The following is a 16,801-nucleotide window of genomic DNA, read 5'->3' on the forward strand; positions in this document are numbered from 1 at the left end:
TCTGCTATGGGGCCAAGATTCCAAACCCACTTAATGCTTTACATGGTTAATACTTTTTCCCTTTATCATATCTTCTAGAAAAGAAACTATTTTCTCCATTTTTCTAGAGAAGTAATATTTCAAATCTCAATGCAATTTCCAAGTACCACATCCTAAAACATTCTCTTTGACTGCAATTACTACATTCAGTTTTTCATTAGACAAACATATAATTTCAATTAAGAACTGCTATGTCAATAAGATCTAATACATCATAATGTTGATATATTACAAATTGATGTCATTATAAATAAACAGTCAACAAGCATTAAATGGCATATATCTATTAAATTAGATTGGGGGTTCTTATAATTGTAGCTGAAAACAAAGAAGTTTTGAGTGAATATAGTATTTGTTGTTGTTTTGTTTTAATACATACACATTTATAGGAAAACTCAAGGGTTAAAAACACACTCAACTTCACACCTATGAAGGATGCCACCCATCATATTGTTAGACTGGCAGTAAATTTTACCCTTTGAAAAGGAAGCAAAAATGTATCCCTACTGTTAAGTATTAACTTCATTTCTTAACCTTCTTTTATTTCTATTAGTATAAAGCTTTAGAACAGATGTTAATAATCAATTTAGCTTGATCAATGTCTAAGTAAAGGAACCTTTTAATACCATATTAAACATTTTTATTTTCAAATTTTACTCCCTTCTTTTATCTTCTTCTTTCACCTTAAACAACTAGGTTCCCATTACCTAATGAACTGTTTGCTATAAATAAGCCGAGCTTCAGGCCAGGAGGGAGCCTGCTAGCACCCAAGGATCTAGATTAAAAGGTACTTATAACTTGTTTCCTTAAGGCATGACCACACAATATATGTTTAAAAATGAAATCCAGAACTACTGCCCAAATTTTAAGGATATTACAGAGAATGGTGCTCTTGTTATTGGAGAAAACAAGATAGCTTTTCAAGTAAAGTGGAGTTTGTTATGATAGAAATATTCTAAATACTGAGAAACAACAATCTTCCTTAAATTGAGCAGTAGCAGCAAATAAAATGGTTCTCCCACCCACCCACCTTTCCCCACGGCATTTTCTACACCTTAAGCACATTTTCTCAAAGCTTAAATACTGCAAAGTCCACAGTTAAGCATGCTAGGAGTAGTTACATATGCAGAGTAGCATTGAACTGCTGCCATCTGCTGGCTCCTAGCAGAGGAAGGCGCACTGTGTGGACCTCAAACCTCACAGCTCGTCTTCCACTCTGCCCATGCTGTGATTCTGCAGACCACCAGGGTACTGTTCTCTACAGCACCAGGGTACTGTTCTTTACAGCCCAGCCGCCACAGAGAAAAGCTGCTGTCTCATTAGTGGCCAGCACTCTTCACACGCTCTCAACATGGCAGTTCAGAGAAATGGCTGATTTAGGTTGATGCTGATGAGAAAAATCTTACGGTATTCTGCCCCCCAGCACTGAGCCGCCCAAGATTTAGTCATCACTAGGGTCCAGGAAAACCGCCTACAGTGCTGGGTAAAGTTTTAAATTTCCAGGCCACCATCAGCCACACTACACTGATTCAGAATCCCTGGAAATGGAATCCTGAAATTAGTTCTTATGTTGACCAATTACTCTGACTATGAGGTGAAATGGAGTTTAAAAATCAAAGAAAAAAAGCAGAATTATGGTGAAAAAAAGAGAAAAGTCCAACCCCCCGACTCTTTATAATATAATGTACATATGTATACATGTATGTATGTATGTATGTATATGTGTGTGTATATATGTGTGTGTATATATATATATATGTATATATATATAAAATAGTCTCTTTCTCAAACTTGATTGAGTGAACTGAGGAAAGTTACAGAAAAGAGAAGAGGCAATAAATAACTAAAAAAGTAGAATCACTTTCTCTAACGTGCCCATAGAGAAGCTAAACTAGGTCAGAATAATGAATTTTAAAAGTATTGTTATCTGTCCCAATTACATGTCAAATAATTTGTTTGGGTATAATCAAGTAACTCATTTTCTGTGAAAGTTTTCCAACAGAGGGAAATGCATGAACCAGTCCACAATGTTGGCATAGACTCCCAGTGTAATTAAGTTTTTTACCTTAGATTTCTAATCAAGTATTTGTGATTCAAGTTAAACATGGTTCTTCAAATCCTAATCATCAGTAACAACTGATGACAACCACGCTGTGGCCCTGTCTGTCTCCAAGTTGAACACAGTGTCCACAGAAAGTCATTATGCCTTACCTTTGTCTTATGTGCTGTCACAATACCCATCACTGATTTAAAAGGCAAGGTTTCTCTCTCTCTCTCTCTCTCTCTCTCTCTCTCTCTCTCTCTCTCTCTCTCTCTCTCTCTCTCTCTCTCTCTCTCCGCCCCTTTGTTTAGAGACAGTTTTGCATTGGCTCAGTTTGCCCCGACTTCCACCTTGGGTGACATGAATACAGGTGTACATCAATCAGCTCCCGCATGGCAAATTCTCACTCATCTTTCACATCTCTTTTGAGGTGACCTATCCACGCAGGTAAAAACTCAGGAAACCCTGAACACCCTACCTCATCTATCCATCCTTCCTCCTCTGCTGTTCTGCATCTTACTGCTGTCCTTCACATGCCCCCCCCCCATGTTATCAATGTTTTTCTGAGTACTAATCATGTAGAATCATTCAGTCAATGTTCAATCATTCAGTACTAACCATGTTCAATCATTTAGTAAAGGTACTTCTTTACTCAGGAAATTAATTCATCTCAAAAACTAGGAATATGTATATGTGAGGTTTTTTTCATACTGAATGTTAAAAAATTAGTAAAACAGAATAAAAAGGGTTATCAACGAGCCTTTTAGAAAGTGCTAATGAAACTTTCCCCTTGAAGGAGAACCACTAGATTTTCTATTTTACTAAGAAAATTTTAAAGAGAAGAGGGAACAAAGAAATATGATTTTTACTGATGAATAATGGTAGAAAGTTTTGAAGCATATACAAATGTTAAAAGTAGATCAAATTGATCCTATCCAGCAGATAATACAAGGACCTTAGAGACACCATTCAGAAGACAAAGACTGAAAGAGGCAGTTTGATTTAAGTAGTCAGAATCTTTTTACAGAGAGAAAGGATGTAAGGGAGAGAAGGCAATCACAATGCCTCCACTCAACCATGCATGCTTCTTCCCTTATTTTGGTAAAGAGGCTTGCTCTGCTCACCTTCCTTACCGAAGTAAAGTCAGTAACCATAGAGTCTAAAGACTATGACATAAAACTTAAAGAAATTATTTGACAAGAGTTAAAAAAATGTATATACAGTATAAGTGATCATTTCAGAAATACAATCTCATCTGCAGATCACACAGGCCCGTGGCTTTTATCTGGTAAGTTTCCTTGCCAGCAGATACAAAGGTTGGAATGACAGGTATGACTATTACACCTGGAGTTCAAACAATGCATTCTGTGGGATGGCACATTAAGCTTTATGTAAAAATAAAATCAAGCTCTAGACTTGGTTTTATATATTATTATTGCTGATTGCTATCCTGTATGCCTGATTTGGGCAGAAACTTCTACCAATATAAAAACAAAGACAAAAATCATATAGAGTAGATGAAAACAGCGAGCTGCACCTGGAGCCACTGTGAGGCAAGCAAACACTGGGAAAGAATAGCAAACAGGATCCTTATCTACTACTGGTGTCAGTGTGGTCACCATAGAAACCAGTATGGGGCTTCTCAAAACACCAGCCACAGGACTGACATGTGAGCCAGCTACACCACTTTTGGACATACACACAAAAGCCAGAGATACTTGCAAATCTATTGTTGACACTGTCACATTAGCAAGGAAATGGAGTCAGGCTACATGTCCACCAGATGAATGGATAATGAAAATGTTTCCGGAACACATATACAATGCTATTTATGAAATTATCGAGAGAACTGGAAAATACTGTATCACAAGATAACCCAGGCACCAATAAACATATCCTGAACTCCAAGTGTTAAATGTGTTTCCAGATGAGAGTAAATATGGGTAAAGGCAGAAAACTAGAACGAGACAGACATGACTAGAGAAAGAAAGGCTGTAAGGCAGTGGAGAGTGGGGAAGACTATCCCACAAAACAGATAGGAAAATCCTAGTGGCAAAAGGACACAGCAGGGAAAGGGGGATGGAGAGAACAAGAAGAGTAAAACAGGAAGGAGAAGCAATCAAAACAAGATGTATATGGAAATCTATTACTCTGCTAAGTTAATTTAAAACTAAAAATAAACTACTAATATAAAAGTTAGTAGTAGCACATGCAGTAATGTAGTGAAAATGATGTTTCACAGAAATGTATCAAAGACATTTAATACATTAATGTCTAATGTATTAATGGTCTAAGTCTAGAAGTTAGGAATAGGGCATCAGCCATTTCTGGCTCACTTTCTACGTTTATACATAAAGTTTTATTGGAAGACATACTTGTAGTTTTACCCAATCACTGCAATTTTCCCAAGAAAAGCAAAAAGTAAGTAGCTGTAACAACAGGCTATTAAGATTAAAATCTCTAGCTCCCTGCAGAAAGTTTGCCAGCCTCTGGTAAAGGGGTTTGTAGCCCATGCCTATCTGAGCACTGATGGTGAATGTTGCTAAGCAACAGAGCAGAGATGCAGAGCTTCTTAGATAAAGCGGTGGTTTACTGAGACCTATGTGAAGACTTGGAAGCAGCCTGGCAGAAGATTAAGAGCATGGGCCAAGTGGATGTGACCAGATGAAAAAAATCCCACAGGTAACGAATAGATGGCTCCCAGGACTGAGCCAGTTTAGCAACTGCTAGAGTATTACACAAAAGTGGTGAGAGACAAGATGGGCAAAGGGTACTATTTCATGACCAAAGCTGTATTTTTAAGAGCGTGTGCATGCTCACCTTGCTTTAAATAAATGGGGAAGTATGCACAAGAAATGAGTATTGGTGAGGACAGAGCAAAAATGTGGTTAGGAAGATGTTGCTAAGTTCCTTTGCAGTTTTTCTTTTTTAAATCACATAAACACTTTACCTGTTCTAAAGTTACATACCAACACCATACCTTAACGTGAAGTAACTGCTAACTAGATTGAAATGAGACAGCCAATTAAACAGACAACACTGTAGGGGCACCGTACCGGAGGACACAAGGAGCAGAGAGCAGTCAGGGAGCCATTAGCATACGACTTGGTGGCTGTTTAATACGTTAACATGAGGCATTTATATGAAGAAATACATGACACAAATAGATCAAAAGATGTGAGAAGCAAAAGTGATTGTACTATATGGTTTTAATGACAGAATTTGAGTCATCCATGGAGAGTATGCACCATGATCTCTGCATTAACCAATATAATAAATAATAATGCCACCATGTGCGGACATAAACAAGAAACTCCAAATACAATTTTAGGGAAAAGTAGGCCCTGAGCAAACGTGCTGAACGGATTCCCATCTTTAGTACCTATGTGAATTCCTGGCACAGAGGTGCCTAAACAGAGAGATCTGGAGGCTCTGGCCATTCAGTCTAGCCAAAACACTGAGCTTTGGGTTGCCTGAGAAACCCTGTCTCAGTAAGGTAGGAAAATGATGGAGAAGCACCACTTTTCTTTTCTGAGTCAGTGCCTCTCTATAAGGCCCTGGCTGTTCTGAAACTCACTATGTAGACCAGGCTGGCCTTGAGCTCACAAACATCCACCTACCTCCAACTTTCCAAGTTCTGGGATTAAAGGTATAAGGTACCAAAGCTGGTAGAGGAGCAGGACTCTGACGCCAACCTGTGGTCTGAACATGTGCCTGCAGAGAGGAGCACACCCTCATACGTATGGACATACACACAGTTTTGGTTTTTTAAAGGAAATCGGTAATTGAAAAGCATTGACTAAGCTTCTTGAGTTTGCTCTCCTCCTAGAGGTAAAAAAAGAAACACACTAAAGAACAAGAATCAGAGTACAAACTGGAAGGACAACATAAAACTCAAGATAAGTATGAATGTACTAAGCCATCTAATTGAAAGATTGTCATACTGGATAAAGAGACTCAAGAACTAGTTATTTTTGTTTTTTAATTCACTTATTTTTCCTTTTATTGAAAATAGTTTGGTTTTTTTTCACATGGTGTATCTGATTATGGTTTCTGCTCCCTCTATTCCTCCTACTTCCTCCCAACCTTCCTTCTCATCCAGATCTACTCCCCTTCTGACTCTCATTAAAAGGCAAATAGGTTTCTAAGGGATAATAATAAAATAAACATAGCAAGACAAAACAAAAACATATTATAACTGGACAAAACAAACAAAAGGAAAAAGAGTCCAAAAAGGCACAAGAAACAGAGACTCTATTGTCTGCACACTCAGGAATCCCATAAAAACACTAAGCCAGAAGCCATAGTGAGGACCTGCTGCAGACCTGTGCAGGCCCTGTATATGCTGCCGCAGAGTGTGTCACATCATAGTTCTGCTCATGTTTACTTAGAGACCCTTGTCTTCTCAGTGTCCTCCATGCTCTCTGGCTTTTACTCTCTTTCAGCTTCCTTTTCTACAGGGATCCCTAAGCACTGAGGGAAAGGATTTAATGGAGATATCACTTTCAGGGTGGTGTGTTCTCTCCCTTTCTATGTAATGTCTAGCTGTAGGTCTGTGTTTGTTCCCATATGCTACAAGAGGAAGCTTCTCTGATGATGGCTGAGTAAGGCACTGATCTATGAGGACAGAATGTCATTGGTAATCATTTTATGATTACATATTTTTTACTTTTTAGGACAGCAATATTTGATTTTATCCGAGGTCCCTGTGTTAAGGCTATCTAGTCTCACATTCTTGGTCACCCAAGCAATATTAAGTACAGGTTCTTTTTAGTGGACTGGGCCATAAGCCATTGGTTGGTCACTCCCACAAGCTTTGTGTCACCACTGCATAGTATACTGTACAGGCAGAAAATCACTGCAGATCAAAGGGTTTGTGGCTAGATTCACTTCTCTTTTGGCAGCATGCAAAGTACCTTCCTGTAGAGGAAGTCATTAATATTAGCACATATTTTCTGTATTTTCTAGCACATAGGGTTGAAGACTGCAGTAGGGCACCAGCTCAACTTCTCCATGTTCAATGAGTACTGTAGGTGTTGTTTTCAGCAATTGGAACTTTCTGTCAATTTGTAGAGAGCAATCTATAGTCTTGGCAACAGCCTGGGTTACTTACGGATTCCCATGGGACCCCTTTGGGAACAACTCAATTAGATATAATCAAATTCTAGTACGAAAAGCATCATTTGATGACAAGAGATGGCCAGCTGGGGCTTTGTCTCCCCCATTATTTGGTAATTTCAGTTAGATCACCTCCGTGTATGTATATATTTTAAGAAGCTTCTACTGTATTAGGATTCCATACTACCCCTCAAATGCTCCTAAATTTTAGCTCTCTCTCCCAGTATTCCTTCCCTCATGCCCCTCTCTCTTCCCAACCTGATCAGCCCATTCCAGTTTCTATTGTAACTATTCTATTCTCTTTCCCATTTCTAAAAAGATCTATCTGTCCCTCCTAGTCCCTTACTCTATGTCTAACCTCTGTGGTTCTGTGGATTGTAGTTTGGTTACCAGCCACTATCTGCACATAAGCAAAGACATATCATATTTGTCTTTCTCAATCTGAAATACCTCATTCAGGATGATTTTTTTTTCTAGTTCTATCAATTTACCTGTGAAACTAATGATTTCATTATTTTAATGGCTGCATACTACTCCATTATGTAAGTGCACCACTTTTTCTTTGTCCATTCTGTTGAGACATCTATGTTGTTTCCAATTCACTGCTATTAGGAAGAGAGCAGCAAAGAACATGGTTGAGCAGATGTCCTTGCAGTAAGATGAAGCATCCCTTGGGTACATGGACAAAAGTATCTAGTTATAGCTAGATTGTGAAGTAGATAGATTCCCAATCTTCCTGAGGAACTGACACACTGACTTTCATAGTAGTTGTACAAGTTTTCATTCCTATCATCAATGGATGAGTGTTTCCCTCTCTCCACATCCTCGCCAGCATGAGCTGTCATATTTTTATTGACCTTGGCCATTCTTCTGGGTGCAAAGATAAAAACTCAAATTAGTTCTGATTTGCATCTCCCTGATAGTGAAAAATGTTGAACATTTCCTTAAACGTTTCTCAGACATTTGAGTTTCCATTTTTAAGAATTCTGTTTAGATCTGTATCCCATTGACAATTGGGTAATTTATTTGTTTTCTTCACATCTAGTTTCTGTGGTTCTTTACATATTTTGAGATATTAGCCTTTGTCCTTTGTTATTATTGCTGTAATGAAATTCCATAACCAAAATAACTTAGGAAACAAAGTGTTTATTTGGCTTATGCTTCCACATCACAGTTTATCATCAAAGGAATTCAGGGCAGGAACTCAAGCAGACCTGGAGGCAGGAGGCCAAACTGATGAAGAGGTCAAAAAGGAATGCTGCAGGCCTGCTAATCCTGAGTTCTTATAGAGTTCAAACCTACCAGCCCAGGGATAGTAACACACACAATGGGCTGGACCATTTCCAATCAAATCACTAAGAAAATGTACTACAGGCTTGCTACACTTTGATTTTATGGAGACATTTTTTTAAATTGAGATTCCCTCCTCTCTGATGACTTTAGCTTGTGTGAAGTTGACATAACACTATTCAGCACAGCCCTCTATCAAATGTGTAGTTGGCAAAAGTCTATTCTCATTGTGTATGCTACCACTTTGTTCCGAAGGACAATATCCTGTATACTGCAGAAACTTTTCAGTTTCAAGAGGTCCCATGTATTAATTGTTGATCTTAGTGCTTATGTTAACTGTGTTCTCTTCGTAAAGTCTTTTCCTGTCCCAAAGAGTTCAAGGCTATTTCCTTACTTTCTCTTCTATCAGATCTAATGTATCTGGTTGTATGGTGAGGTCTTTGGAGTTTTGTACAGGTTGATAAATATGTATCTATTTGGATTCTTCTTCATGCAGCCATTCAGTCTGACCAGCACCATTTGCTGAAGATGCTATCTTTTTTCCAATGTGTGTTTTTGGCTTTTCTGTATTAAAAAAGATCAGATATCCATATGTGTATGTATTTATGTCTGTGTCTTCACTCCTACTCTATTGGTGTCTGTTTTATGCCAACACCATGCTAGCTTTGTAGTACAATGTGACATCAGGGATGATGATACTGCCTGCATTTCTTTTATTGTTAAGGATTGTTTTAGTTAGCCTGAGTTTGTGTGTCTGTGTGTGTGTGTGTTTCCACATGAAGCTAAAAACTGTCCTTTCAAGATCCGTGAAGAATTGTGTTGGAATTTTGGTATAGATTGCATAGAGTATATAGATTGCTTTTGATAGGAAGCCCATTTTTACTATATTTCCCCCACTTATCCATGAGCATAGGAGATCTTTCTATCTTCTGATATCTTCTTCAATTTCTTTCTTCAAAGACTTGAAGCTTTTATCATACAAGTCTTTTATATGCTTTTTTTTAGTTATTCCAAGATATTTTATGTTATTTGAGGCTACTATAAAAAGAATTTACTTGATTTCTTTCTTAATCTGTTTATCAACTGCATGTAGGAGGGCTACTGATTTTTGTGATTTAATTACTTTGCTGAAAGTATTTATCAATTATAGGAGTTTCCTGGTGGAATTCTTAGTCTCTTATGTATACTATAATATCATCTGCAAATAAAGATATTTTGCATTTTCCCTTCTTATTTTTATCCCTTTGATCTCCTTCAGTTGTATTATTGCTCTAGCTAAGACCTCAGATACTACATTTAATATGTGTGGAATGTGGACATCCTTGCTTTATTCCTGGTTTTAGTGAAATTGCTTTTGAGTTTCTCTCCATTCACTTTCATGTTAGCTATGGGATTACTGTAAACTACCTTTCTTATGTTGAAGTATATCCCTAGTATTCCTAAGCACTTCAGAACTTTTACATGAAGGTGTGTTAGATTTTGTCAAAGACCTTTTCTGTATCCAAAGAGATGATATGTAGTTTTTGTCTTTCACTTTATTTGGTGGATTACATTCATCAATTTAAAGTATGTTCAAGCATCCCTGCATCTCTGGGATGAAGCTTACTTGATCATGGTGGATGATGTTTTGATATGTTCTTGGATTCAGTTTGCAAGTATTTTGTTGAATATTTTTGTATCTATGTTCATATAATAATCTTTCTTTGTTGGGTCTTTCTATGGTTTTGGTATCAGAATAACTGTTCCCCATGTAGTGTTATGAATATGCTTGGCTCAAGGGAAGAGGCACTATTAGGAGGTGTGGCCTTGTTGGAGGAAGTGTGTCACTGTGTAGGAGGGCTTTGAGAGATCTTAATTTCAAGTTCCGCCCAGAGTGGAAGAGACAAGAGTAGTCTACTCCTGGATGTCTTATCAAGAGGAAAAGCCAGGTGGCGTGCACCTTTAATCCCAGCACTTGGGAGGCAGAGGCAGGCGGATTTCTGAGTTCGTGGCCAGCCTGGTCTACAGAGTGAGTTCTAGGAGAGCCAGGGCTACACAGATAAACCCTGTCTCGAAAAACAAAACAAAACAAAACAAAACAAAACAAAACAAAAAAAAAAAACCCAAAAAACAACAACAAAAAAAAAACAAAAACAAAAAAAAACCAAAAATACAAAAAAAAAAAAAAAAAAACAAAAAAAAAAAACAAAAAAAGGAAGAACTCTCTGCTCCTCCAGCAGGATATCTGCCTGAACACTGCCATCTTCCCATTATGATGATAACGGACTAAGCCTCTGAAACTGTAAGCCAGCCCTACCAAATAGATGTTTACCTTTATACAAGTTATCTTGGTCATGGTGTCTCTCCTCAAAGCAATGGAAACCCTAACTAAAACACCTCGTAAAATGAACTGGGCAATATTCCTTTTGTTTCTACATTGTGGAATAATTGGAGGAGAATTGGAGGAGTGTTGGCATTAATTCTTCTTTAAAAGTCTGTACTAAAGCCATCCAGTACTGGGCTTTTTTGGGGGGAATAGGGAGTTGGAAGCTTTTAATCACTGCTTCTATTTCACTAGAGGTTGTAGGTCTTCTTAAATTGTTTATATGGTCTTGATTTAACTTTTGGTAAGTGGTATGCATTGAGAAAATTATCTATTTCTTCTATATTTTCCAATTTGGTAGAGTAGAGACTTTTAAAGTATATTTTTACAATTCTTTGCATTTCCTCAGTATTTGTTATGTTCCTCTTTTCATTTCTAATTTTGTTAATTTAGATAAATGAATATACAGCATATTCAAACTTATAGAATCCAGTGAAGGCAGTTCTAAGAGCCAAATTTTCATCACTAAATGCCTACATTTAAAAAAAAATTAAAGAAATTTAATAATAGAAACTGAGACCTAAACACACCTAAAAGCTCTATAACACAAAAAAAGAAATCACACCCAAAAGGAGTAAAGAGCAGGAAGTAATCAATTACAGAATTCATTATCATAATCAATTACTGAAATCAAGAAAACAGAAACACAACAAGCAGAACAAAACAACAACAAAAAGAATACCGAGTCAATGAAACAAAGGTTTTTTTTGAGAAATATCAGTAAGACTGACAAACCATTATACAAATTAACTACTAGTTATTTATGAGATACACTTTAAATCTTTTAAAGAAAAAAATATTGATACATACAAAGAAAAAAAGAGAAAGAGGAGCACTTTGTGTGTGTTCCTGTGCACATGCATGTACGAGTACACGTGTTTATATGTACATGGAGGCTAGAGATCCAGAGTTCCAACACTGTCCACTGCTGCGATGTGTTTATCTCTGACTATCATGGCTGAGATTAAAAGTGAGTGCTACCACACCAGGGTTCGAGATACAGATTCTAGATACAGAACACAAATCCTCATGAGGTTTGAGCACAGACTTTCAAAGAATTAATGTCAATACTCCTCAAATTATTCCACAACATAGAAACAGGAGGACTATTACTGAGATTTCTCCCTAGCCAGAATATTAGTTATTGTCAGTTATGACTGTATTAATATAAGACAAATAAGATTTGAAGGCAAAATTATTCCCAAGACCTACAGAAAAAAAAAGGAGTATTTCATAATGCAAAAGGGATCAACCCAAACCTAAATGTTAACATAGTTTAAATTACACAATATAAACACTAACTAAAATGGAAAAGAAGAAATCCACTATTATAGTGAGGCTATACCACACAGGTGGAAATGGGTGGGTACAGGGATTACAAAAAACAAGAGGAAGAGTAAAAGCTAAGAGGAAGAGTAAAAGCTATCACTGAGGTAAGCTGAAGGGGAGCCTTACACAGTTGGATGACAGGCTTCCACATCCCAAAAGTATGTGGATATCAGACTCAGATTAAAGAGTAAGGAAAACAGGATGAGCTCTGTCTTTATACTCTGCATGTGTTTCTTACCAGCATCACTGTTAAGTTCATAATTCTTCCAAGGTTATCAATGTAGTAGACACTGTCTTGATACCAGGCATCACAGTGCAGATAATTATACATCCCAAAAGCATGCATGTGTTCCAATGTATACTGGTCATCCCGAAGTTTTACTTCTGCCACAGCTGAAAGACAAATATATATAAGTATACATTTATATATATATCTGTATGCATATATAAGTATAATCATTAAAACTTGCATTTCAGATCATTCCTTTCTACAGAATGCCTACAGGGCACAGAAACCACTCAATGGCAGCTACTGAGGTTACAACAGGCAAGACTTTTGTAGTACAATCCTTTTCTTTTATATACCTTTACAATTTTGAAGTACAAGAGTAGACATCTTAGGAGCAAACAAGTGCCCATTGATAAAACATTTTTATGCTTTTTAAAGCATTCGTCTTTATCACATATAAAGAAAGTGACACTGTCTTTATTATATGATTATACAGTGAGAAAACTATGTGTAAACACAAATTGTTGCAAGAAATATTAAAAAGAGCGGCAAGTTCCCGTGCTACATCCAGCTACTCTCTGCCCTGGCCAGCAGGCTGGCCAGACACTGGCGGGCAATGGCTGACCTGTTCTTATCTAGTGGAGACTCTGACTCAAAGCTCCAAAATCCCTCCATCCAGCTCACTAAATTCCCACTGTTGAGTCACTACCAAGCCAGCCCCATGCTTCAAATCCCCCACAGCCTTTGTGGTGTACATCTGGCAAACCTGCACTTTGCCACTCTATCTTTCTCTCTTGAACCCAGTCTAACGGCCACATGAAGGAAAACACCACACAAACTTAGTTTAGAAACAATGGTAACTCAGCCTCTGGGTGTAACAACTAGAATCCTACTCTTGGAATTGCAACAACTAGAAGCCATGTAACATCTAAATCCTCCAGTGGCTAATCCTAGCAGATCTGCTATTGAAACAGGAAGAGACTAGTAGCTACATCTTGTCCTCACACTATCCCTGTCCAAAAGGTCAGTCTGTCTCTCTGGTCTGTCTCTCTGTCTGTGTCTCTGTCTCTCCTCTCCTCACCCCCTTCTCTCTTCCTATCTTCTCTCCTTGCCCAGTGATTGGCTCCTTTATTCATTAGGGGATGGTTTACAAGAAGTCACCTGAGTATGTGACTCACTCCTTATCCACAATCCCTCCCAGGAGAGCAGAATTAACATCAAAATACAAACATCACCAGGCCCATTCACAACAACAAATAGTGACTTCAGCATCATATTCCATCTTTCCCAATTATATGGAATAAAACAATATCATGGTTAGGACATACACAAACTCTTCTATGTACAGAATAGTGTTCTCTCAACTAAAACATTAGCTGCTTTCCCAATTCTGAACTGACAAAATATGGTCTTTCCCTCACACTCCTATTGATGCAGTTCCAAATTCTTGCAGCTCAGGACTGCTTATGTCGTACAAGTAATTAATGTCATAACAAGAAATATTAGTGTCACTGAGCCTGCATGTTACGTTAATATAAAACTCACTTTAACTCTATTCTCATTGCAACAATTTTCTTTTTTACCCTTTGCTTTAGTTAGCTTTCTGTTGCTGTGCCAAAAAACATAACCAAAAGCAATATCAGAGAAGGAGGTATTAATTCTAGCTTTGGCATCCAGGTCACAGTTCATCACTGAGGGTAGTCAGGACAGGAACTCAAGCAGAAGCTGAAGTAGAAACCATGTAGAAATGGCTTGCTTCCTCTGACCTGTGTTCCATCAGCTTTTCTATACATATACAATTAAACATCTGCCCAGAGGTGACCCTGTCCATGGTGGGCTGGGTCTTCCTACATCGATCAAAAATAAAGACAATTCTTCACATACAGGGTTGCAGGCCAGTATAATATAGGCAATACTTCAATTGAAATGCTCCCTTCTGGATATGTCAATTTGGCAATAAAAACCACAAAGAATGTTATACCACTTTTATTTTCGTTTTCATTTTTATTTTGTGTATGTGTTTGTGTGCATGAATGCTTGGGTACCACTTGCATGTCTGGTGCCTATGGCCAGAAAAGGCATCTGATTCTTTAGACAATGGTTACAGATGCTTGTAGGCCACCATTCAGATTCTTAGCACTGAACCCTCTGCAAGAGCAACGCATCTTCTTATCTGCTGAGTTGTTTCTCCAGCCCCATTTTTCCTATTTCAATGCCTGCACTGAGTCCTGGCTTACATACTTACCTACTCATCTATTTAGCAAGTCCTTTAATAAGCACCATTCGCACCAGTGATACACAAAGGGAACATATTGTACCTTCTAAGAACTTAGGATCTGGTAAGAAAAAGGATAATGGGCCAGGTATGATGGTGCACACCTTTAATCCCAGCATTCAGGAGGGAGAGGCCAGCAAGTTCTCTGTCTCAAAATAATAAATAAAGAAACACACCCTCAAGCAAACAATCACATTGTAAAATACATTTTACATAATTAAACTGTTATATAAAAAATACAAATGCCACAAGGATATATAGAAAAGAACTGACCTACTCAGGAGATTAACAAAAGCTTTCCAGGACAGAGCCAAGAAGACAAACTTAATTGAAGAAATACAACTTTCCATAATACTCCTTCTAAGCAAAACCAGGAAAAAACTGGAAATAAAAAACACGAATTCGTACTAGCAGTCCTAGTTTTCTTTCCTGCTGTTGTGATAAAACCCTGACAAAAGCAACTCAGGGAAGAAAGGGTATTTATCTGTGTCACAATTCCGGGTCACCACCTATCACTGCTAGGGAAGAAAATGCAGTAACATGAAGCCTCTATTCACATCCATAGTCCGGAACACAGAATGAATACACACTTGGTGCTCAATTCATCTAACCCTGTCACTCAAGCCAGGGCCCAACCCATTAAATGGTGCCAACACATTCAACGTGTATGCCTTCCCACCACAATGAACTGAACTGAACTACAATAAATAAATACACAAATAAAAAGTCTCACAGCCACACCCACAGGCCAATTTACACAATCTATTCCTTATTGTGACTTCCTTCTCAGGTGACTCCAGACTGTGTCAACTGACAATTAGAACTAACCACCACTAGTTTGCAAAGTGCACAAACTATGTATCAAGAATAGCTGCAAATGAATGCAGCGTGGCAACAAGCACAGAGATTGACTATAAGAGACTTTATCTTCATTTCTTCCTTTATAAAGACATACGTACGAATTCATTGGTTTCTAAACAAGAGAGTAGGATTCAGATTTGAGTCCTGAGACAATATGTAAAAAGCATAATCTGGAAAACAGATTGCAGCCGAAAAGGAGCAAAACTATTAAAAAGCTGCTGAGGTCACACAAATGAGGGAAGCTGAGGTCATCCAGATGAGAGGTAGCTGAAACTTGGAAATATTTCAGACAGTACAAGCAAAATCCTAAGTTTATGAGAACATTGATGGGGGCTGTGGAAACATCCCCTTTAGTTTAAGGAAGTACTTATTTTACAACAGATAGTTAAAAATATACAGTCCCCGGGGCAGTGGTGGCACACGCCTTTAATCCCAGCACTTGGGAGGCAGAGGCAGGCGGATTTCTGAGTTCGAGGCCAGCCTGATCTACAGAGTGAGTTCCAGGACAGCCAGGGCTACACAGAGAAACCCTGTCTCGAAAAACAAAAACAAAAAACAAAACAAAACAAAACAAAAAAATACAGTCCACTAAATAAGAAAGAAATAGTAACCAACTGCTGGTTTTCTAGCACCACTGTGTGGATGAAACTTAATAATGCAGGAAGCATGTCTGAACATAACAGCTGAAAGCAGTGGTGATATTAGACAATAATAATCCAAGTATGGTTTTTGTCATCTTTTGAATAAGGAACCCTAGGTAGCCCTAAACAAATCAGAAGTTTCATAACCTTTTCCCTATTAGAACATCACCCCTTTAAAAAGTAAATAAATAAGTCAAGGAAGATACAAGATGATGAGAACATTGTCCATGACATGATCACGGGCTGGATGGATTATTATTATTATTATTTTTTAGTTTTTCGAGACAGGATTTCTCTGTGTAGTCCTGGCTGTCCTGGAACTCACCAGGCTGGCCTGGAACTCAGAAATCCGCCTGCCTCTGCCTCCCAAATGCTGGGATTAAAGGCGTGCGGCACCACCGCCCAGCGGGATTAATATTTTAAGAATGCCTATATTACCAAAATTATTCTACAGACTCACTGCAATCCTCTTCAAGATTCCCATGGCAATCTTCATAGAAGTCAAAGAAAGAACCCAAATATTCACATGGAAATGCATAAGACCACAAATAATCTAAGCAATTCTAAGCAGCAGTATTACCAGAGATATAAAATACCTGACCTTATTCTATAGAAC

General features: G+C 37.9%; 1 protein-coding gene across 1 annotated transcript in view; it reads right to left on the minus strand.

The window, feature by feature from the left end:
* The window catches only part of Nudcd1 (NudC domain containing 1), a 43,991-nt gene that overhangs the window by 23,561 nt on the left and 3,629 nt on the right, over positions 1 to 16,801 (minus strand). Inside the window, exon 2 of the mRNA XM_034516321.2 lies at positions 12,418 to 12,572. Coding sequence (XP_034372212.1) covers positions 12,418 to 12,572 — 155 coding nt within the window. The remainder of the gene's footprint in view (positions 1 to 12,417; positions 12,573 to 16,801) is intronic.

This window comes from Arvicanthis niloticus, chromosome 13 (assembly GCF_011762505.2).
Source record: "Arvicanthis niloticus isolate mArvNil1 chromosome 13, mArvNil1.pat.X, whole genome shotgun sequence".
NCBI classification, from domain to species: domain Eukaryota; kingdom Metazoa; phylum Chordata; class Mammalia; order Rodentia; family Muridae; genus Arvicanthis; species Arvicanthis niloticus.